Source organism: Pseudorca crassidens, chromosome 6 (genome assembly GCF_039906515.1).
Source record: "Pseudorca crassidens isolate mPseCra1 chromosome 6, mPseCra1.hap1, whole genome shotgun sequence".
NCBI lineage: Eukaryota > Metazoa > Chordata > Mammalia > Artiodactyla > Delphinidae > Pseudorca > Pseudorca crassidens.
Window position 1 is genome coordinate 4,710,167 of NC_090301.1, and position 21,561 is coordinate 4,731,727.

General features: G+C 53.5%; 1 protein-coding gene across 15 annotated transcripts in view; it reads right to left on the reverse strand.

The window, feature by feature from the left end:
- Positions 1-1,730: 1,730 nt before the first annotated feature.
- Positions 1,731-21,561, reverse strand: part of AGAP1 (ArfGAP with GTPase domain, ankyrin repeat and PH domain 1) — a 559,516-nt gene continuing 539,685 nt past the window's right edge. For 8 of the 15 annotated variants that reach the window (XM_067740138.1, XM_067740144.1, XM_067740143.1 and 5 more), the window contains 2 exons: positions 11,994-12,249; positions 1,731-9,535 (listed from right to left, as the gene is read on the reverse strand). In XM_067740138.1, the coding sequence (XP_067596239.1) occupies positions 9,332-9,535; positions 11,994-12,249 (460 nt within the window). In that variant the 3' untranslated portion in view covers positions 1,731-9,331. The remainder of the gene's footprint in view (positions 9,536-11,993; positions 12,250-21,561) is intronic. The other 7 variants (XM_067740151.1, XM_067740149.1, XM_067740147.1 and 4 more) reach the window with 1 other exon arrangement.

Below are 21,561 nucleotides of genomic sequence, written 5' to 3' on the forward strand. Positions count from 1 at the left end.
CTCGTCTAGGCCCTGGATTCCTGGGCCAGAGGGAACATTTTCAGTCTTTCAACACAACTCCGTATCGCTGTGCAGAACTGCTGTGTGACTTCGTTCCCACCAACAGCGTGTTAGGGACAGTCCCACTGTAGCCTGGCCAGCGCTGCATACGAGCACGTAAAAATCCTGGTTGTAAAACCTAGGCAGTCAGTCTCACTTGTTACCTCACTGAGGCCGCAGGACTTTCCGTGGCCTGGAAAGGTGGGTGATTCAGTTCCCCACCCCGGAGGCGGAGAAGCTGTGATCTCCCAGGAGGGAGATGGACGCTCCGAGGCTGACTCAAGAGCACTGGAGGGAAGGTGGGGGCGGTCAGGACGGGGTACAGGCCAGGCCAGGCCAGGAGCCGCTGAGCAGGGGTGAGGCCGGGCCAACCCGCCTACCGGGCAGCTCTCTGGGGAGTCTGGGTGTTGACAGAAGGGTGTGTTTGGATGTTGGGGAAACTTACGGGCGGAGGGGCAGAGACCGACGGCTGCCCACTCAACACCTGCTCCCCGCGCTTCCTTACCACCAGACCCTGCCCCACTGAGCCCCCCTTGCAGCCCTGAATGACGCCACCTGGTCTGGCCGGCTGTGTGGCAGTGGTCACGAGCGGGGCTTTGAGGACGCCAAATAAAAGGGCCGTGTCTGCTGCACCTTCCCTTCTCCCCACCTGGAAGGCAGACGCTGGATGTGGAACAGCCCTCTGTGGGGGCCAGGAGGTGATGGTTGACCAGGTGGCCGGGAGGAGGCTGGGCCCAGATGGCCTTCTGGAACTGTCCATGCAGCCCTGGCCTGCCTACCTCTAGGTGTCATCCCTTACTTAAAAGAACTGTTTTGTAAATCTCTTACCAAATAGATAACCAATATGCACGTGAATGCAGCTGATTCCTCCAAAAAGCAATGTTCTTGGTCCTTTTTTGGCTTATTTACTAGAAGACAGGCCACCTTTGTCATGGTTTGAATTTGGCCTGCTGGGGGTCATGTGACTGCGTGGCTGGGTGGCTCGCTCCCTTCTGTGTTGCGCAATTCACCAGACACTCTGTGGCGCTGTAGGCGCCCCACGCCACGGGGAAATCCCAGCAGAAACTGTAAATACTACCTGTCCTGTGATCACGCGGCTCTATCTTTACTGACATGGAAGCCTGGGGGGTTGGAAAGCCATCCGTCTGTCTGTAGAGAGAAGAGTCTGGACGGTGCTCCAATCACTAACTGTGGTGACGTCCGGGTGGTGGCATTTTGGGTGAGTCTTACCTTCTTTATACTTTTCTGAATTGGGGGATAAAGACAGAATGTTATTTTGCATGAGAACATTTTAATATTAGTAATAACACCGTCCTGGAATGGGTTTATTTTCTAGCCACCGCTGAGTCCTTATCACATATCTGGGGCACTGTGGGTCCAGTGCAAAGATACAGCTGAAGCATCTGATGTATCAGAACTTCCGGGCCCAGGCGATCCCTGGCTGGAGGAACCAGGGCCTCTTGGAATTTCTTGTAAATAGGTCAGAAGAGCTGCTCCCTGTTTTTTCCTTCTTGCCATGACTGTAGCACCTTGGGCCAGCGTGCTCATGCGTGGGGCTGCCCGGGCCTAGTAGCAGAATCCCTTCCATAAGCACTGACCTGGGAATAGAAACCCAATTCATCATGACAAAAATGCCCTCCCCTCCCCTCCCCACCAAAAAAAACGCAAGAGAAACCTCCACGGAAGCGGCGTAGACGTATTTCCATTTCTTTATTAGAAAGAGGCCTCTACGCTATAGCCACCTCTCTCCATTACTTTACACATTTTTCTTCTTCTTTTTTTTGTCCCCTTAGAATACTGTACAGCTGACACAAAAAAATCCCAAGGCAGGAAAACACAAACTGGCATATTTAATCAAAACAAGATCGTAGGAAATAACAAGCCAAGGGAAATGTCTGTCAATGGTTTTAATTACAGTACAAACAATATAAATAAAGCGTCATTGAGTCATTGTGAAACAAACTTGCTGAATGAGGTAATATAAAAACAACCAAAAAAAGAAAAGGAAAAAACCCATCTCTGGATAAACCCCAGGCTCCGCTTCCGTCTTCTATACATGGCTATTTACAGAACAGAGAAGTGTGCTAAAGTGTGGCGAGGCGCGGCCTTCCCTAGTCCCTCCTAGAAATGCCTCCGTCATCGCCTTTGACCTGCTCGGCTTCCCTTTCAGAAACACACCCAGTGGCAAGATGAGAACCCAGTTCCGAGTCAGGGACAGGAGAGCGGGGCTTGTCTGGGGCAGGAAGCCACACCCTCGGACCCACGTGGCGATGCCTGTGGCTGGTGCGGCCGAATTCCAGCCCTTCCCTGGGCTGCCAGCCCGGTCCTTCCGGGGCTCGGCCTCTGATCAAGTGCACACGGCATCCCCAGCACACGGGAACTCAAGCCAGGGCAGGGGCAGCAGCCCCAAGAATCTGATATATTTTACACACAAAAACTCAGTCGGAGGAGAGAAACCGTGCTGCGTTTGAAGGCTTGGAGAAGGCATTATTTCTAAGACCAAGATGCGTGAACAGCCACAGAGCAGTTTGTAAGGGTACCTACCCCCCGCCTATCCACCACGGAACAGCTCTGACCCTCACTCAAGCCCACCAGTGCACTCGTAATAGTCCTGGTGAGAAAACTGCCGGGACCCCGTGGGTGGGACCGGGGGGCTGAGAGGTGCGTGTTGGGCTCCCATGAGCAGTAAGCGCTAACTCCCTGGCTTGTCCCCAGCTCACGGCACCCTGGGTCCAGCCTCTGTCCTCCCAAGCGGGATGTACCTTTTCCCCAGGCGGCTCAGTCAGGTGCAGAGCTGAGTGCAGTGTCCCCAGCTGGGCTGCTCACCAAGGTCTCTGCACGAAGCCAGGCACTGTGGGTTTCTAACACAGGCGTCGTTACAGGGGTGGGGAGACCCGGGACGTCCTTCACCCAGCCCCTGACACACCTTTAATTTCCACGAGCCAGCTCTGAGTACGAGCTTCTAAGGGATGGGCAGAGTCTCCTTATGACAAGAGTATTTGAACCAGCTCAGACATTAGCTTCCGGGCCGGTGTGGATGCCGTCCGGCACTAGGGAGACAGGGGCATAATCTGATTGAGGGGTGACTGTTCCCGACCGTGGGTGTGTTAAGGGGGTTTGCTCCATTCCAAAGCCTCCCCAGTCCCCTCACATCTTGTTTGGTTCCTTTCTTTCATCTGCATCTCAAAAGCTGAAGGTCATGGAACGCTCACCGACACTGAAATCTAGATGAGTCCTAATTGCACTCGGACAGGTGAGGACCTCTCTTACGCCTTGATCACGACCCTCGGGAGTCCTTCTCTACAGACGCCACAGCCAGGCCCAACACAAGACAAGCCTCAAGCCCACCTCTCACTCATGCAGCCACCTTGCCTCTCCTTGCGCACAGCCGGCGCCTGCTGGGAGCCGGGTGTCCCGCGGTGGCTGGAAGCCCGCGATCCCGTCCTTTTAATGGGGCAGGCTCATGCTCGTACACCTGCAGCCTTTAGAGCCACCTTGGGTCTCTGCTGGGCACGCCTGCCCCAACCCTGCCCTCTCCCCGGCACCGAAGGCCTTCTTCTGGATGGCTTGAGGGTCTCAGATAAGGACACTTTCACCAAAAAGGCGCAAACCCCCGAACGCTGACAACAAAAACAACACCTCGTAAGTGAAATGCCTTAAGGAGGGGTTTTCAAGTTCATGGTCACCGCACCCTTGCTTTGCCGAGGGTGCTTGCTACACTGGTGAAACAAATACTTCTAAAATCTGGGCTTTAAAAAAAAGAATCACAGATTAAAAACAGACTTTTTCATTTTACAGAATCCCCTGCTGATGAAATGTCCTCTAATTTCAACTCAGACCCAGACCGAAAAAGCCAACTGGAAAAAAGTGTCAATCTATATTTAAAAAGCAGCAGACATCCAAAATGAGATGGGGAATTTATTCATATTTTTAAAAAACATCTGTTTTAGGACAGCATTACTTTTCTAAGGGGGAGAAAATCTGTGGTTTGGGGATGATCACGTCTTAGGTGGTTGAACGTCCAACGTGGAGGTGCTGACCCTGTGTGGCAACATTTCTCTCTCAGATGTCACAGCACCTTGGGTTCCAGTGACTACTTCCTGGCAGTGATGGAACTGAAAGTCTGAGCAGTGTTTCATCTACCCCAAGGGATTAGCCCACCCGGCTTCTCCCGTCTGCATAACTGGAAGGAATCTGATGTCTTGACTGAAAGGCAAAGCTGATTTAGAAACTTGAATGAAAAAGGACCTGTCAGCGTAGGGCACAGAGCAGGGCAGAAGCAGACCCTGCCTCAGCCGCTTGGGGAATCCAAAAAGAAACATGTCTAAACCACGGCTAAAAGAGAAAGATGCAAGTCTCGATGCCAAAGGCCCTTATTTAGCTTTTTGGTTAAGGATGGGGCTGAAAATCACTCCAGGACACGACTTCACAGCGTGTGAAGCCCACATGTAAAGAGGCCGTTAGAAATGAATTATATTTCCTGGGAAAGAAAGATGTGTATCTTCAGCACGTTTCTATCAGAGTTCCTTCCTGACGGCTCTTCAGTTTGTTTGCCTGAAGGACATAAATACGGTCCAGGGGAGCTGCAGAAAAGTCGCGATGGCCTTGCGGGGCACCTGACAGAGGATGTGAGCGAGTGGAAGCAGCTCGTCCAGAGGTGACGGATTTGCTTTCCAATCATCTGTGTCTTCTGAGCAGTTTTTGAGACCTGACCCTACTTTACTCACTGAGGACCTACATTGTGGCAAGGCTTCCGAGCTCCCCCCCCCACCCCCCCTTCCAGAACACTCTAAATGCAAAGAGAAAGGACTGGCGGGGTTGGAGCCACCGGGGCCCATGTCACCCGTGAGCACAGCTCGGCTGGGGGCTGGGCAGGAGCCAGTGGCCACTCCCAAGGGGGAGGATGGTACCACCAAGGGCAGGCCCAGGACAAGGTCACTGGCCAGCCACAGCAGCTCAATGAGGGACAGAGGGAGAGAGGAGGCGGCCCTGGAGCCTCAGGCCACACCCTGCCAGCACAGAGTGCCTGCAAGAAGCTCTGGTTTTAAAGCGGAAGCAGGATAAGGACACCGAACGGGCCCCAAACACGAGTGTGCCCAGCGGCCTCTCAGTGCCAGAGGAGGCGTCTGAAGGACAGAGGCCTTGGGATCGACGACACAGCAGAGGGTGCGGGAGAGCGAAGGGTGGTCTTGGCCAGAAGCAGCGGGGGTGAAGGGCCTGAAGGGGACACTCACCCTTCCGTCCCCTAGAAAATCAAACTCAGACTCAGGCTGGTGGGCGCATGGCGGTGAGTGACGGGGAGGGGGCAGTGCGGGCTCACCCCTGGGAGAGGGGCTGCCCAGAAGCAGGGGTTCTCGGAGAGCCTCGCTCCCACCGACGACGAGGACGACGACGACGACGACGACGACGGCGACGGCGGGCTCAGCAGAGACAGAGGAGGGTCAGAGCCTCGACGGGAGGGCCTGGCCGCCCCCGCCCCCCCAGGGCACTGGCTGGGGCAGGTTCCCGGGCTGGCGGGCATCGGGCCGGCATTTACCACACCGGTCCAAACGTCACCACACCCTGCAAGGCCACAGGGTTCCACAGCTGAGGAAGGACCCTGGGCAGCTGGATGGGACAGCAAGGCCAGGTGAGCCCAGGTCTGCTCGGCCCCAGGGCTGCCTTTCTTGTTGGACTATTGTTCCCTAATGAAGTAGTGACAGCTCCTTTGCAAATGTGGGGAATGAGCCTGAACGTGTTCAGGTGGCACCAAACTGGGAGGCCCGGAGCTGATGCTGGAGGCCGAGGCTGGGTCCAAGCGGACCGCATCAGGCGGCACGAAACCTCCGAGGAGGGGGCAGAAGTGCACGGCCCTGCACCGGTGCTACAAGGGCCGCAGCCTGGACTCGTGGCCCTGCAGGAAAGGTGCTGCTTTAAGGATTCCAGGCCAGAGTAATTCAGGAAGAGCTGCTCTCTCCTGCACCCGCTGCCCTCACCTGCTTTCTGGGATAATTCCACACAGGGCGGGCTTCCTGGGGGACAGGAAACTGTACCTGCTTCTGGGACCAAAGACTCATGGCAGTAACGTCACTCACTCACCCTCGACTGCTCATCTACTGGGAAGACCGGAGACGGAAGGAACCCGGGACCCTGGCTTGGTAAACCATCTGTCTGTCCACCCCAGTACTCGAGGTCCACCCACGCACCGTCAGAATCAAGGCTCCTTTCTCCGCAGGGTTCTCTTGGCCACAAGAGAAATCCAGAGAGGTCTGCAATACACCCAGCTCACCTGTGCAGGTGCCCTCACACGCGGCCGCCTTATCATATGCCTTCCCCAGCCAGTGGGTTTCTCGTCAAGGAAAAATTTGAATTCTGAATAGAAAAGGTTACGTGGATTCTGCAGTGGTGGCTTCCTGTGTCCTTGTCATGTCCCTGAACTTACATGGAAATAAACTATGAAAACTGGACCCCCTTCCTCAACTGGTTATTTCTAACACTGGCCCTGGGTCCTTGCTTCTCTGGCCTTGGTGTTAGTAAGGCTTTAAGATGGGAATGAGAGCGTTGTCAGCAAAGAAAGGACTTCTAGTTTGACACTGACATACAAACAGACGAGCCGCCGGTCACCTTTATTTTAAAAGAAAACCCTTGAAACCCACTACCGCCTTTTCTCTGTTGCCAAAACTCGGGCTCGAGAAAGCAGGCTGCCCCCTGCAGCAGATCAATATCGCTAAAAATAGCAGGAGAGGGGTCGAGTTTTCTAAGGAGGAATCAATGAAGTCCCAGCGCTGGAGGGAGGGAAGGGAAGAAACCAGTCTAGCATTCAGGTCGTGAAAGGCTAAGTGAAAAAAGAAGTCATCTGGGAAAATATTATATTATAAACACATATAATAATCTGTACACACCCATATACATCCCAAAGAGAAGCCTTACAAGGAATTCCGTTTCTTTTCAAAAGAAGGCTTCACTGTGATAAAGCATTCCTACAGTGGGAATTAACTACAATGAAATAATTTAAGAATTTCGTTTATACTCTATCTGTGTTCACTACGTAACGTCTATGCTAACGGGGAGGCGAATGCGCGTGGCTGGATTAGAACAGTGATGCGTTCTTCAAAAACAGGAAGGACTTTCTTCTTTCCTCTATTCACATTCAAAATAACCACACAGCCATGAAACAGAATTAAAAATCGGGTGGAGGGATTACGGACCTGTTGTCAAGGCTTCCAGGCTGGAGGCTTCCGCACCTGTTATCCTGGGAAAACGCCGAGTTCCACAGAGCTGCATCAAGGTTAGAAATGCCCATGAAACCCCGACCCAGGTAGAAACTGTGTAAAGCTTTATCTTTTCCCCACCTACTTTAATTTTTTTTAAAAAAGTGAAAGAAGGGGAAACACTCTTACAAAATAGAAGGTTTAATATATGGGAGCAAGGAACTTCCCCGGAGGCGGCAGGGTGAACGTGGCCCTATGTTTCTGTGCTACCTCAGTCCCATGCCGTCCTTCAAGGTGACGCCCTCTCCCCCTCATACTGCCCAAGGGCTCAAGGCACAGTTGCCCCCTTTTCTTTTTCACCTAAGGTGTCACGAGCTGGTTTACTATGTTTGGCCACCACGTTGAAGGTGGCCGAAGTCTGAAGCAGCCAGAAACCGTGACGACGGCAAATCGGGTGACGTACTAAAATGATGGGCCTGGCCACCAGGCAAAAAAAAAAAAAAAAAAAAAAAAAGTCTCAGGGCGTTTCATGAGTCAGTCTGTGCTCCCAAATTGGCAGCGGTGGTCAGGATGGACCTCTGCAAAGCGCCCGGGTCTGGGATTTGGAAAGTCACCCCCCCGCCCCGCGTTGCCACAGCCTGTTCCTCTGGGTGGGCAAAAGTAGGGTCAGATCTAAATCGTGCTTTCCAGTAACAAGGAATGACATGCCTCTTTCCCCCGCTAATATGCTTTTATCCCCCCCTTTCTTGATTTTAATAAGCAAATTGTACCACCATCTTACTCTGATATGCTCCTTTTTAGAAGCTGTATATCACATTAATGGAAGTGTTTACTGCTGGGAATATTTCCCGTGGACGATGATCTGTAACCCTCTTATCTCAACTAGTTGCATATTATTAGTTCACATCCAGTTCCATTTATGAATTAACAGAGGTGCCACTTGTCTGTAGAGAAATCATTGCATATTTATGAGCTTCTTTTATTCAAATAGGTTTTGAACACATCTCGTCTACAGACAGAATACAGAAGCCTGTGTGACTTGGGCAACGTGGCCCCCGAGTGACTGAGACCCAAGACACCCACCTCGGCAAAAGGACACAGACTACCTCTCAGGTTTGGGCAAAAAAGCAGCCTTTTACGCATTTACTTAGTTCATTAAATGTGCTCAAAATGCTGTCGTTAGCTGCATTCGTGATTTCCTTTTGAACTTCCAAGTCACCCTTATTTATCTCTTCCGTTTTGTTTTTGCGCCAAGGAGACTGCAGTCAAATAACACTCGGCAACTGGTTTCCTCTCTTTGGACTGAAAAATTAAACAGATACTAAATTATGACAGTGAATTTAGAAAGGAGGGCTCCAAGGGCTTGCAAGAACATGTCTGGGATAATACGATGCTTCTAAGAGCATTGCAGTCACATCGCGGCAATCGCCAGAGCGTGCTGTGTAACTACCTCCTCGGCTAATACGCTTCCTTCTCGGTGATGACTAATCATGTTCTATTAAACAGCGGTAATGCCGGAAGAACTCAGCTGTACGAGTGTAATGAAGCCGGTGCTCTCCCTGGACAGATTAGCTACAACTGATTTGACACATACCATCATAGGGGCTTCAAACCTGACAAACTCTTCTTGCTTCTGATTTATGCCGTCAAGCTCCTCGGAGAAGAGATGAAACCCAAGCGTTCCGTCTGGTAGAGGTGAAATGTACTGATGTGCTGAACCGCCAGTTAAGGAGTGTTGCCCCTTCTCCTGGCTGCGCGCCTCCCCTCCCCCATGTCCCGTCCCTTGTGCCACGCTCTGTCTCCCGGCCACCGGAGGGACCGGGGTCCGGCACCGTGTGCTACCATCAACGAACCCAGGCCCGCCGGTCGCTCCTGTGTGTTGATCGGGGGAATTTATGCAAAGGAATCAATGCTGCAGCCTCCGGGCCTCCTCTTCGCCCCTTGAGGACCATCCGGGTTTTGTGATTTCACTTGGCGTGAGGGGGGTGGGGTGGAGGCGTGGGGGGTTGGCTGGGGACCACCAGGAGGAGTGAGGGGACGCGACGGGACTCACGTGGCGTGATCCCTGAGGGCGCGCGGGAGGCTGCGGGCACCGCCGGTCCTCAGATGATGCTGGGCACCCTCCCGCCGCTGTTGTTCCGGTTATTGTTCTTCCTGGACAGGTTGGGGGTGGCCATGAGCACGAAGCGCTCGTCGGGGCAGCCGTACTGCAGCAGGACGTCGGTGCACTCCTGGCTGGAGGCCTGCCGCGCGTAGGCCAGCGCCGTGTTCCCGTGCGCGTCGCGGGCCATCACGTCCACCCCGTACTGCAAAGGTAACAGAACCGCATTAGGGTCACGGGAGGGAGGGGACAGGGCGCCTTGTTCAACCCCGCAGGCAGCTGGGGCAGATGCGGACCCCGGGACGCGCTACCGGGAACCCGCGGGGGAGACCAGCGTCCAGTGTCCCTGCCCCCGTCCCCGCTACCCCCGCCAGGTGTATTCTTTTCAGAAAAGAGTGTGCTTTTTGCATCGAAAAGCCCCTCCCCTGTGCAACAGAAACGGACCAAGGATAACTCTAGTTTTGCTACTTCTATTTTGACTTTCCAATTATAAACACAAAAAACGATCACTCTTTTGATCTCAGAGGCGATTCATTTTCATTGAAGGAAATACATAGGTAATACGTAAGAGCATAAGAAGAAAAAATCACGTATAATCTCGCTATTCAGAGATAATCTTGGTTAATCTTTCAGCGGATTTCCTTCTAATGGTTCTTCTTTGAATCTAAATGCATATATGAATAACTGAGATAAAACTTGCACAAATAATTTTTATCTTTTTGTTTACTGAACTTGGTGCTCTGATCATTTTCTCAGATCATTAAAAGTTATTCAAAAGCATGACATATAACAGCCATATAATATCCTCCGTATGAACATAACTCAGTTACTCTGTCCTCGGTAGCTACACATTGTGTTTTTTTTTTTTTTAATTATTTTAAAAAATTTATTTATTTTTATTTTGGCTGTGCCGGGTCTTCGTTGTGGCATGCAGGATCTTTTTTTTTTTTTTGGTTGTGGCATGAATGTGGGGATCGAATCCTGACCAGGGATTGAACCCAGGCCCCCTGCATTGGGAGCACGGAGTCTCACCCACTGGACCGCCAGGAAGTCCCTACACATAGTGTTTTAAAGTTGTCATTGGTCTAAACAGTGCTGTGATGTACAGCCTCATATAGAACCTTTCTCAGGATCTCTGATTGTCAGAGTGATGACTAGAAGGGGTAACACGAGATTAAATTACACAAATAGTTTTAAGCTTCTGGATCTTGAGAAAGGGTGGACTGATGTCCACTTCCACCACCATGGATGGGAGTCTCATCTCTCGTCTTCAGGAAGCATTAGCATTAAGGGAACTCTTGGCCAATTTGAGGGGGAAAGATGGCATGCAATCTGTTAATGGAACTGTGTTCCCCCAAACTTTATATGCTGAAGTCCCAACACAGGAACTGTATTTGGACATAGGGCCTTTAAAGAGGTGATTAAGGTTAACTGAGGTCATATGGGTGGGGCCCTAATCGAATATGACCTGTGTCCTTATAAGAAGAGAAAAAGACAGCAGGGATGCATGTGCACACAGAGGAAAGGCCCTGTGAGGACACAGAGAGAAGTCTGCAAGCCAAGGAGAGAGGCCTCAGGAAAAAAAGGCCCTGCCCTCACCTTGACCTTGGACTTGGACTTCTGGCCTCCAGAACTGTGAGAAAATAAATTTCTGTTGTTTAACCCCCTGAGTCTGTAGTGTTTTGTCAGGGCAGCCCCAGCAGACTCATATGCAACTGCTAACATGAAGCTGAACACTGAGTGTTTCTGATATCTGTGTATCTAGTTCTCCCATCACAGCCATCCCAAGAGTCAGGTAAAAATATGTAGAAACTGGCATCATTCTCAGCTGTGCTGGACAGACCCATCGCCTGCCCCTGGGGTTGGGAGCAGAAGAGCCCCCAGCAGGTGACCCACCTCTGGACAGTGTCCCACTACTGGTGAGCACACACCCCTCCTCCCTACCCAGGACCCTCTCAACGGGCAGCTTTCCGCCACCCTTCGAATGGGGACCTGCTGTGGCCAAGGACCCCAAAGGCATGCAGGCAGCGGCCAGGCAGGGGGTGTGGGCTTCTCCGAAGCAGCTCCTGGTGGCACAGTCATTTTCTCCCTTTCTTCTCCCCATTCAAGCTGCATGGCAAATGCTTCAGTAGAGATTAAAAAGATAACTCTCCCCAGCGGAAATTAATCGGAAGAGTCCAGAAGAAGCCCTTTGACAAACTCCGACCACATCAAGGCTCAAAGTCTAGGGTCCAGCACTTCTGTGTTATGTGAACGAAAAATTCAAAGGTGTGGCAACGGGAAAACCACATAAACCGCTCAGTTTATATCCTCTCTCCACCCCTTCCCCACAGAACGATGACGGGAGTCTTCTGTAAAAGCAACAAGAGGAACATCGCCAACTACACTTGACCCAAGGCGGGGTCATCCCAAAGATGAACCCGGCAGAAACGCTAGCAAATGCCGTGCAAAGTGGACCACTGTGCCCGCGTAAGGAGACTTCGTTCCTCCCTTTTAAACTGGTGCTCTGTGTGTGCCCTCACACAGGTGGGCTGAAAGGGAGCCCCCCCACCCCAAATCCTAAATTCCCTATTACTAATGCTTCCCACTTCCAGGCGGGCAACGATAGCCTTCTCCCAGAATGATGCCCGCGGAGCAGTGCCGAGGGCGCGTGGGCGACCTACCCAGATGAGAAGCTGGGCCAGGACCACATTGCCCTTCCGGCAGGCCAGGTGCAGCGCCGTGCGGCCGTCCCCCTCCCCGCAGGTCTCGTTCACTTCGTCCCGGGAGCCGTGCGCCAGCAGCAAGATGACCGTCCGCAGGTCCTCGTCGGCGGTGGCCCGCAGCAGGTGCTGGCCCGGGGACAGCTCCGTGCACGCCAGCGGGGCCAGGAAGAGCTTCTGCTCATACTTGGCCCGGATCCACCTCTCCTTCTCTTCCCTGCAAGAGTCACCAGACAGGCGAGGTCACGACCGCGAGGCAGAACTGAGGCTGCACCCCTCTGCCCAGCCACCACCATGTGTGTGGTGTGTGGTCCGGAGGCGTCCAGGGGGCGGTGACAAGTGTCTTCACCCGGCACCAGGAAGCCCCCCTCGGGGGAAAGGCTTCCCTACAGTGTACAAAGTGGGTTCCCACCAGGAGCACCACCTGGGCACCTGTTAGAGATGCAGGTTCTCAGGCCCCGTCCCAGCCCCCAGAATCACAACCCCTGGGATGTGTTTTAACCAGCCCTGCAAGGGATTCTGATGTCCTAAGGTGTGAGAACCAGGGATCGGCCTTGAGCTCTCACGTGATTTCTTTTTTTTTTTCTTTTTTTTTTGCGGTACGCGGGCCTCTCACTGTTGTGGCCTCTCCCGTTGCGGAGCACAGGCTCCGGACGCGCAGGCTCCGCAGCATGTGGACTCTTCCCGGACCGGGGCACGAACCCGCGTCCCCTGCATCGGCAGGCGGACTCTCAACCACTGCGCCACCAGGGAAGCCCTCTCATGTGATTTCTTCTGCTTTTTGTGGCCCCAGAAGAATCACCCCGCTGCCCGGGGTCCCGCCCAACGCAGGATGGATGCCACAGGCTCGGAGGCCCCATCCACTTTAAGCGGCCACAGTCAGAGCCAGGATTACAGACCACTTGGCTGGAGTCCAGGGGGCAGGGTGGCCGGTGGGCTCTCCCACCTGGTGTGACCTCGAGGGCTTAGTTCTCAACCTCATCGGCCGGGGAGGGGGGGTGTGTGAGCTCGGGGGCCTTACAGACACCCCCGTGGAAGAAAACGTTGCTACAGACGACACATGAAAAGGCAGCGAATCCAACGGGGAAAAGAGATGCAAGCGGAGCTCGTGACCCTGCTCGGCTTTGTTGGCTCTCGGGACACCTGGGGGAGCCTCGGGGAGGGCGTCAACGACTCCTTCAAGACGAAGAGCAGCCGGGGGGGTTTTCCAGGGCAAGTGGGCTGAGGCCCAGCCTAGGAGGCCAGGCAGGGGGCCCCTGAGGCCAGAGCTGAGTCAGGGTGCAGAGGGCAGGAGGACACGGGGAGGGAAGGTGTGAGGCACGACGGGCATGGCAGCTGGTGCCCCTCCCCCAGGAGCATAACCCCAGCGGGGTGGGAGTGCTAACAGGCCCACTCTCTGGGGCCCAAAGAGGACAGTATGTTGCCTGAGACATCTGGAAGGAGGGCTGGGGAAGGGAGGAGGGGGCAGGATGGGAAGAGAGGAGCTGAAGAAGGAGAGAAGAAACCAACAGCAAGGTGTGTTTATATTGACCGGAAGGAGAAGACCCCGGGCCGTCTACTCGTGCACTTGGGCCGCTAAGGGTGGATTTGGGTGTTGCCTCTTCTAATACAGGTGAAGACCACTGAAAACAACTCAGTAATCCTCAAGACTGCAGCACTGCTGGGGGGAAAAAACTGGGGGGGAAATGCACAAGACAGAAGTGAGATTTCACAAGCAGCTCTTGAAATGAGAGAGTCTGGGAACAGAATGCGGCCGGGGTTGGGAGCGGGGGTAGGGGGAGTGGGGTGGGAGACCTTAGGCCGGACAGATGCTTTTTTTTTTTTTTTTTTTTTTGATGTGGACAATTTTTTAAAAGTCTTTATTGAATTTGTTACAATATTGCTTCTGTTTTATGGCTGCGAGGCATGTGGGATCCTAGCTCCCTGGCCAGGGATTGAACCTGCACCCCCTGCAGTGGAAGGCAAAGTCTGAACCACTGGACCGCCAGGGAAGTCCCCGGACGGATGCTCTTTGATGAGGCTGATGAAAGAAGCAACAGAAGCCCTAGAGATAAGAAGTGACTGTAATTACCCACAGAGACGTACATATACACAGATCCACAATTGCTCTCTCCTAAAACTCAGCATTTTCTCCGGGGGAGTCAGGAGGGTACATAGCTACAAACCACACAGGGGCATCACCTGGGGCCTCCGCTGGACTGGAGAAAGAAAACTCGTTACCCGTGACATTTTTCCTTTCCAAGTACAGAATAAAGGCCCTGTTTACACCTTTTACCCGTGTTGACATTGCTCCTAGTGATGTAGTGTCGGGTTAGCCCTAATCTGTTTCTAAATACTTAGGCAAACATTTTCTTCCAGGAGTAAATCTGGATTAGTTTTGCTTCGCTTCCTGGTCCATACGAGGGACCCCCGAGCGACCCCCCGACCCTTTTCATTAGGCCATTTCTAGGACGAGCACGTGGCTGCAGCTGAGAACTCACACCAGCACCCGGAGGCCGGCTGCACAGCCTCCCTCACTTGGGCCAAAATACAAGCACAAAAGCGCCGGCAACACCTTGGAAACACCGGAAGAGGTGAAAGGCGAAGAAACCCCAGGCCGGGCCGTGCTTTTCGTGTTACTTAAAAACCTTATTTCAAAAGTATTAAACATATGTTGATGCATTTCATAAATCGCCGAAGAGCAAAACGCGAATTAAATGAAAAGGGACAGTAGTGGGCGAGATACAGCCAGATTTTCAAGTTCCAATCTGCTAATTCTCATTTCTTGGTAGGCATTAAAATCAGACCTCTTTTCCTCTGCTCCGGTTGATTTTAATACTCATTGCCAAGTCATTCAGGGACAAACCAGAGGATGGAACACGGTAGCTATAGTCCTAACTGCAATTATTCCATTTTCTTTTTAATATTGGAAGACCCCAGCCAAAGAACGAGATCAGACCCCCCAGCTTCTAGCTCCTCTGCCGTGGTCCGTGTGGTCTCTTGGGGAACGCCCCACCCCAAGCTCACCTGAATTCACTGAACTCGACACGTGTCTGAATGATGAGTGCATTTAAGCTGTTCTTTGCTTTTAAAAATCAGTGTCGTTCGCAATATGTAATAAAGGCAGGTCCAGGTTTCGTGGGGCTGAAAACACGTACCATTTGGGGAGCCTTCTGTAAGAGGAAGACTCTGAGATTATGTATGTGAAACGAGGAACAGGGAGGAGGGCCTGGGGCTTGGGCTTCCTTAGCTTGGAGCGGGGTGATGATCATTTGTAAGGGTTTCAGAACCTCCAACAACTCAAATACAGAAAACAGGCTTGATACTGGGAACCGTCCCCAAGTGATGCTGCCGGGAGACAAAAGCAGCGAAAGCCTCTAGGCAGCCTTCTCGCTGGGGCCCACCTTTCCCAGCCCCATGTCCACACGGCCCCTCACCTCCACCAAGGGCATCCCCAGATCTGTTCAATGCACGGTTTTTATTATCTGACAGGACCACGGCTCTTCACCAAAACTTCTTGTGTTATTTAAAAATAAGCATTCGATGCCAGCTTCTGGGTCCTGCAGGACGGTGATGTTTCAGTGTTTGTTTTTTTTTTTTTTTTTCCAGACACCAGGAGGCCGGAGAGCAAAGGAAGGCAGACCACTGGGCCTTGAGTCTGTGTCAGGCGTGCTGCTTCTCCACAGCTGAAATCCAACTGGAAGGAGCAGGGGATTCAGGAACGTTTCCGTTTTGTGGGAGCTAATTCAGCAACCCCCATGCGTGCATCAGTGCTTAATATTAGTTACAGCCTATGTCCTGCGGTCACTGTCCACGCTGACAAATCGGGAGGAAAGCTTAATTCTGCATGCTCCCTGCAGTGGCCAGAGGGAGGGAAAAGAGAGTCCACACTGAGCTAAAAGGCTGCGGGTTTCGGCCTTGGAGAGGCTGGCGTTCATGTGCTTGCTTTGTTCTTCTTTGTGGTGCAGATCTTTGCAACTTCAGTCACTTCCTGGGCCCTCGTTTCCTCATCTGTAAAACGGGCACAGTGACGTCTACAGCAGGCAAGGTGGTTTTGGAATTTGAAGTCACGTGTTCGGATGAAGTGCTGGCCGTACACAGTGGTTCCCCGACACATGGCAGCCGTGGCTGTCGTGATGCTTGAAGAGAATAACATCTCTCAGGATTCGCACTGCTGTCGTGCACACAAGCGCTCCCCGTGGGGGCGTCGCGGGTGATGAGGCGGCGTTGGGGGCAGGGGGGTGGGGCCTGACACTCCCGCTGGGTGGGCGAGGGGACCCTGGCCAGAGGCCTTGACAAACCCATGGGTGTCCTGTGGGGCTCCCCCTCCAGGGTGCAGAAGGACCTGAGACACTGGGGTGAGGAGTGCTCAGCAAATACAAACGACCCCATAGATGTCAGGACCTCTGGGGCCAAGTCTGGTTGGCCTCTGCCCGTGGCCTTGAGGCATCTAAGGCCTTCCTGGATGTTATGGACCGAACTGTGTCCCCCCCCCGATTCGTGGACTGAAGCCCTACCCCACCCAACGTGACTGTATTTGAAGACAGAGCATTTAGGAAGTAATCGAGGGGGACTGAGGTCACGGTCCTGGTCCGTATAAGAAGGGGAAGAGACAGCTGGGGGTCTTTCTCCCCGTGCACAGAGGAGAGGACACAGCCGGTAGGTGGGTCTGCAGGCCAGGAAGAGGCCTCAACAGAAACCAACCCTGCCAACACCCTGACCTTGGATTTCCAGCCTCCGGAGCTGTGAGAAAATGAACTTGTATTGTTTAACCCCTCCGCCTCCTCTACCCCCGTCTATGGTATTTTGTTATGGCAGCTGGTCTGACTAATACACTGGACAGCCACATGGTCCATTGTTTCCACTTGGCTTCTGTGCCAACAGTCACCATGGGAAAGACAGATACTCTGACGATGATTCCTTTTCTGCGAGAATATTCTGTCTAAAACCATTCGCCCCAAGAAACCACGATGCCAAAGCATAGATACCCTAATGGTGACTCTGACGTCCCAATTTTGCTTCTGGGATTCCCGGCTTGTCTCGGCCCAGCCTTTCTTTTTCCCCAAGGAAGGCCAGTTCAAGAGCAGTGTAGCTGGCAGTACATCACCTCACCTCATTCCAGTCCCCTGGAGGCTCACTGCTCACAGCCTCCGTTAGCTAATGAGCTAAAAAATGAATTATTGGCACGGCTGGCCATCAGCAGAGAGGAGGAGGCCCCGCTCCTCATTTGAGCCCTGCGGTGACACACCTTTAAATAAATCAGCTGCACGGGACCAGGGAAAATGAGAGAACGGGCCACTCATCACGAGACACCAACCCAATCCCCCCAAAGAGAAAGACAAGATACAGTCGAAGGCACAGGAGTAACTGTTTTCTCTCCTTCTTGCCTAAGATGAAACCCTTTCCAGGTAGCCTTCCATGCCCTCTGGGCCCAGGAAACTGCCTCGTGTGTGAGCCTGGGGCCCGGGTCTCGGAAGTCGTGACTCCAGGGTCCTGTGGGGTCTGCCGGGCTCAGCTGGTCTGCTAGGCCTGCAGCCTGACAGATGAGGCTTTGCCGCACTTGACCTTGAGGGGTGTTGACTCGGCCAAGGCTCCACCAAAGGTGATCCCGGGGGCGCACCTCACCTGCAACCCGCAGATTTAGTGCCCGCCGAATGGAATCAACTACCAGCACCAGTAAATCCCGCGAGGCCCCACTGAGGAGGGGCCGTCTCCAAGCCGCAGGAGCGCTTCCTGTGATGGTGCTGCTGGTGACGGTGACGATGGTGACAACGGTGACCGGCTTTGTTGACGATTCCTGACCCTGGAACACCCGCCGTGTTTTTACGAGTGACCTACATGTCGAATGCTGAACACCATGCATGTGTGACGGCAGAACTGTGGCCATATTTTGGGAAATCATGACATAAAGGAAAGGCTTCAGGAAAAGAGACGGGTCATTTTTGTGGCAAGCTTCAGAAGATGGGGAAAAGGGTGGAGTCTGGAATTGACAGACACGGCTTTTCCTTTTTTTTTTTTTTTTGCGGTACGCGGGCCTCTCACTGTTGTGGCCTCTCCCGTTGTGGAGCACAGACTCCGGACGCGCAGGCTCAGCGGCCATGGCTCACGGGCCCAGCCGCTCCGCGGCATGTGGGATCTTCCCAGACCAGGGCACGAACCCGCATCCCCAGCATCGGCAGGCAGACTCTCAACCACTGCGCCACCAGGGAAGCCCAAGTTACCTGTTTTATATATAGTACTGTGTATATGTTAATCTTTGTTTGCAGTTTTATAGTAAACTTTAAGCCTTTCTCATCCTTCCTTGACCTTTATTTACCAAGCAATGGGCATGCAGTGATCAACCATGGACAGGTCACTGTTAAAATAGCTGGACTCTGTTACACACACTAGGAAAATCCCCAAGAGCATCAGAGCTAATGTTTATTAAGTACTTCTGATGTGTTAGCCGCTGGGCCAATTATCTGGTTTCATTCTGACAACACCTGGTGGGGTAGGTCCTGCTATCATTCCCCCACAGTTTAGAAGGTGAAGACGGTCTTGCTGGGTCCCCGACCTGTGACGGCCCAAGCGGCTGTCCCCGGTGGTCACTGCCTGAGCTCTTCCTCCGGGCTCTGCCACCTCCCAAATAAGGAAACTTGATCCCATCTGGAAGGGCATCGCCTGCGTTGTGGGATTCCAGCCGAGTCCCCAGCACTCCGCCCGCCCGTTCTCTTCAATCACCTCACCACGTGGTGATGGGTCAAGTGTGAGTCGCTTTGGAGAATCTAGAGCTGTACCACCCGGGGGCAGCATGAGCCACGCACAGGTGTTTAAATTAATCCAGATGAAACAGCAAGTCCCGCTCCTCTAGACGCGTCACACGGGTCAAGTGCTCAGTGGCGCCAGGGCTGGCGGCTGCTGTCTCGGGCAGTGCAGACGGTCTAGAGCGTCTCTATGACTGGATCTAGAGCTTCTCCATCCTGGCAGGGATCGTGCTCATCCAGACAACCTGTCTAGATCAGCACTAGGGAGGGTTTTTCTCTCCCATTTTTTTCTTACCCAAATTATTTGGGAATAACCATAAACGCAGAATGAAGAGAAAGGAAATCACCAATGTGTGTGTGGGAGACGGAGTGGAACGGAAGCCAATGCAGAGGCCAGCACTCAGGACAGCAGCTTCTCTAGGCAGCCGGGTCCCGGGGGGCGGGCACCTGTCACCGCTGGTGGCCATGACGTCACTGGAGCACCGCAAACGCGCGCTGTCAGTGAGGAGCTAAGGGCAGGGCGGGTCTCAAAGACCCTTCGGGAAAGCTGAGGCTGAGTTGGAGCCGCACGAGACCCGCGCCACGCCCCTTAGAGCAACGCCGTCTTGATGTGGTCGGGGGCCCCTCCTCTGTCCACCGGAGGGCTACAGGGATGCGGCCACACTCAGCCGCCACCAGCTGTGCTTGGCGTCTGGCAGGGAGGGCCCGGGGTAACAGGGTTAACGTGCTGGCTTCCCAGCAAAGACCATTTTAGCAAATAACCACAAAGCTTCTGATTGACTTCCAGCACCGTTTTGTGGTCCCCAGGAGCAGACACGGGAGCTGCGGCCAGACGTTCCCTGGGTCCTCAAGGGGCCCACCGTGGAGGCAGGATGGACAATGTTTTGGGGTGACGTGCGGAGCGGTCAGCCTTCCCATCTCCACAAACGAGGCTTTCTCTGGCTTGGACCCTGGGCAGGCATGGCCTTTCCCAGAAGCCCCCTCAGTGTCAAGCCGAACGTGTTCATTTTGATGGGAGACCCTCCTCCCAAATGTTTGAAGGCCAAGAACTTTTTGGGGGCTTATCACACTGCTTCTTCCAGAAACATCTTTTTTCCTTGCCCCTCACGGGGTGGGCAAGGATTTTTCAACAGTGACTTTATTTATTTATTTGGGCGCCCACGCGGCATGTGGGATCTTACTCCCCCGGCCGGGGATCAAATCCCCGCCCCTGCACTGGAAGCGTGTGGAGCCCTAGCCACTGGACCTCTAGGGAAGTCTCTCAGCAGTAATTTTAAAGGAGATTTTGCAGCAAAGTGTACCGGAGTGGAGGCATGTCCTTTGGGGTGAGATGGAGAAACTGGAGGAGACCTGCACGGCTTTAAATGGTGACCCGAGAGGCCAGGAAGAGGAAAGAAAGCGCTAGCTAGCAGCAAGGAATTTCCCAAGTGTCTTTCGGCCTCAAGCAAAACAGGAACTGGAAGGGGAGGCATGGTAGAGGGGGCTGGAACAATATGTTAGGAAAACAGAGGGGCTTCCTCTCTCTGCAGGGGAAGACCCCGGCCCACTGCGAGCCCCGGCACGCATGCTTTCTCCCCCGGCCGCGTTGCCAAGGGGGCCGGCCTCGGGATGGGGGAGGGCAGCCAACAAAGACTGATGGCTATTTATTCCTTAATTACCAAAAGCTTTTAAGAAACTGGCCACTGTAAATCCCACATGCAGAGAGCAGAAGGCAATGGGCAAGGATTTATGCTCACGGGGCAAAGACAAAATAAATATCCTGCCTGACTTCGGATCAATATTATGAGTGTTTTTGCCAACCTGCAGGGTGCTTTATGAGCTCGGAGGAACAGAACAGGATCATTATTAATTAAATAAAGTCAACTGCATTAGGCTTATTATTGCGGCGAGTCACAGTTAAGTGTGCCAGGCGGCAGGGGTTGGGGGCGGGTGGGCAGACTGCGGCCCCGGCAGCCCAGGAGTGAGAGTCTGTGCTCAGGTGCAGGCCCCGTGCGAGAGGCTCAGGCCTGCGCCGTCCCAGAAGGTGCGGGTAAGGGCACTCGTCTCCCCCCACACCTTAGTCCGAAGTCCAGGTGGAGGCCTGGGGTTTTGTAGTCATGAGCCCTGGGCATCTCCCAGCACCTGCCTGTTTGCAACCTGACCGGGCTGAGTGGGAGTATATCCCAGGATACAAGCAGTGACGCAAATGCAACATCATCCCTCTAAAGGTTTGAGGCAACCTAGGAGGATTTTGCTTCGGAACCTCAAAGCCGGAATAAAGGAGACGTCAGGCTGGGTCACCGGCTCGCGCTGGCCTGGAAGTGAGCAGGCATTAGATGAATGAATGCACAAAACCCGGCTTAAGTTCCACAACCTGTTGGTTGTCTGCAATGTGCTGGTGCTTGCAGGGAAAAAGAGACCTGGGCCTTTCGGGGAGCGTGGCCGCACTCATCCTCTCCGCAACCTCAGTTTCCCCTCTGGAGAGGCTGGTTCTGAAGTTCAAGGCCCCCACGAGCATCCGCTTGGGAGGTCAATGATGGATGGAAGGTGCCCCCCTGGGACTGGGTGAGCCCTGCACAGTCGGGCCAGACATCCCCCCGCTTCCCGGGTCTGTGCGACGGAATGCCTCCGCTGAGCCTTCTGTTTGGACAAATGAATCTGTACATCGCGCAGCACCCAGGGCAGCCACCCACTCATAGCTTTCAACCACCTTGTCTGGGACCAGCTCAACCTCGGGCCACTCCCAGACGAGGCAGAGATGCAGCCGAGGGGCCTCTCCAGTGGATGCTGTCCTGCTGCCACCAGCACCGGGACCCCGGCAAACGGCC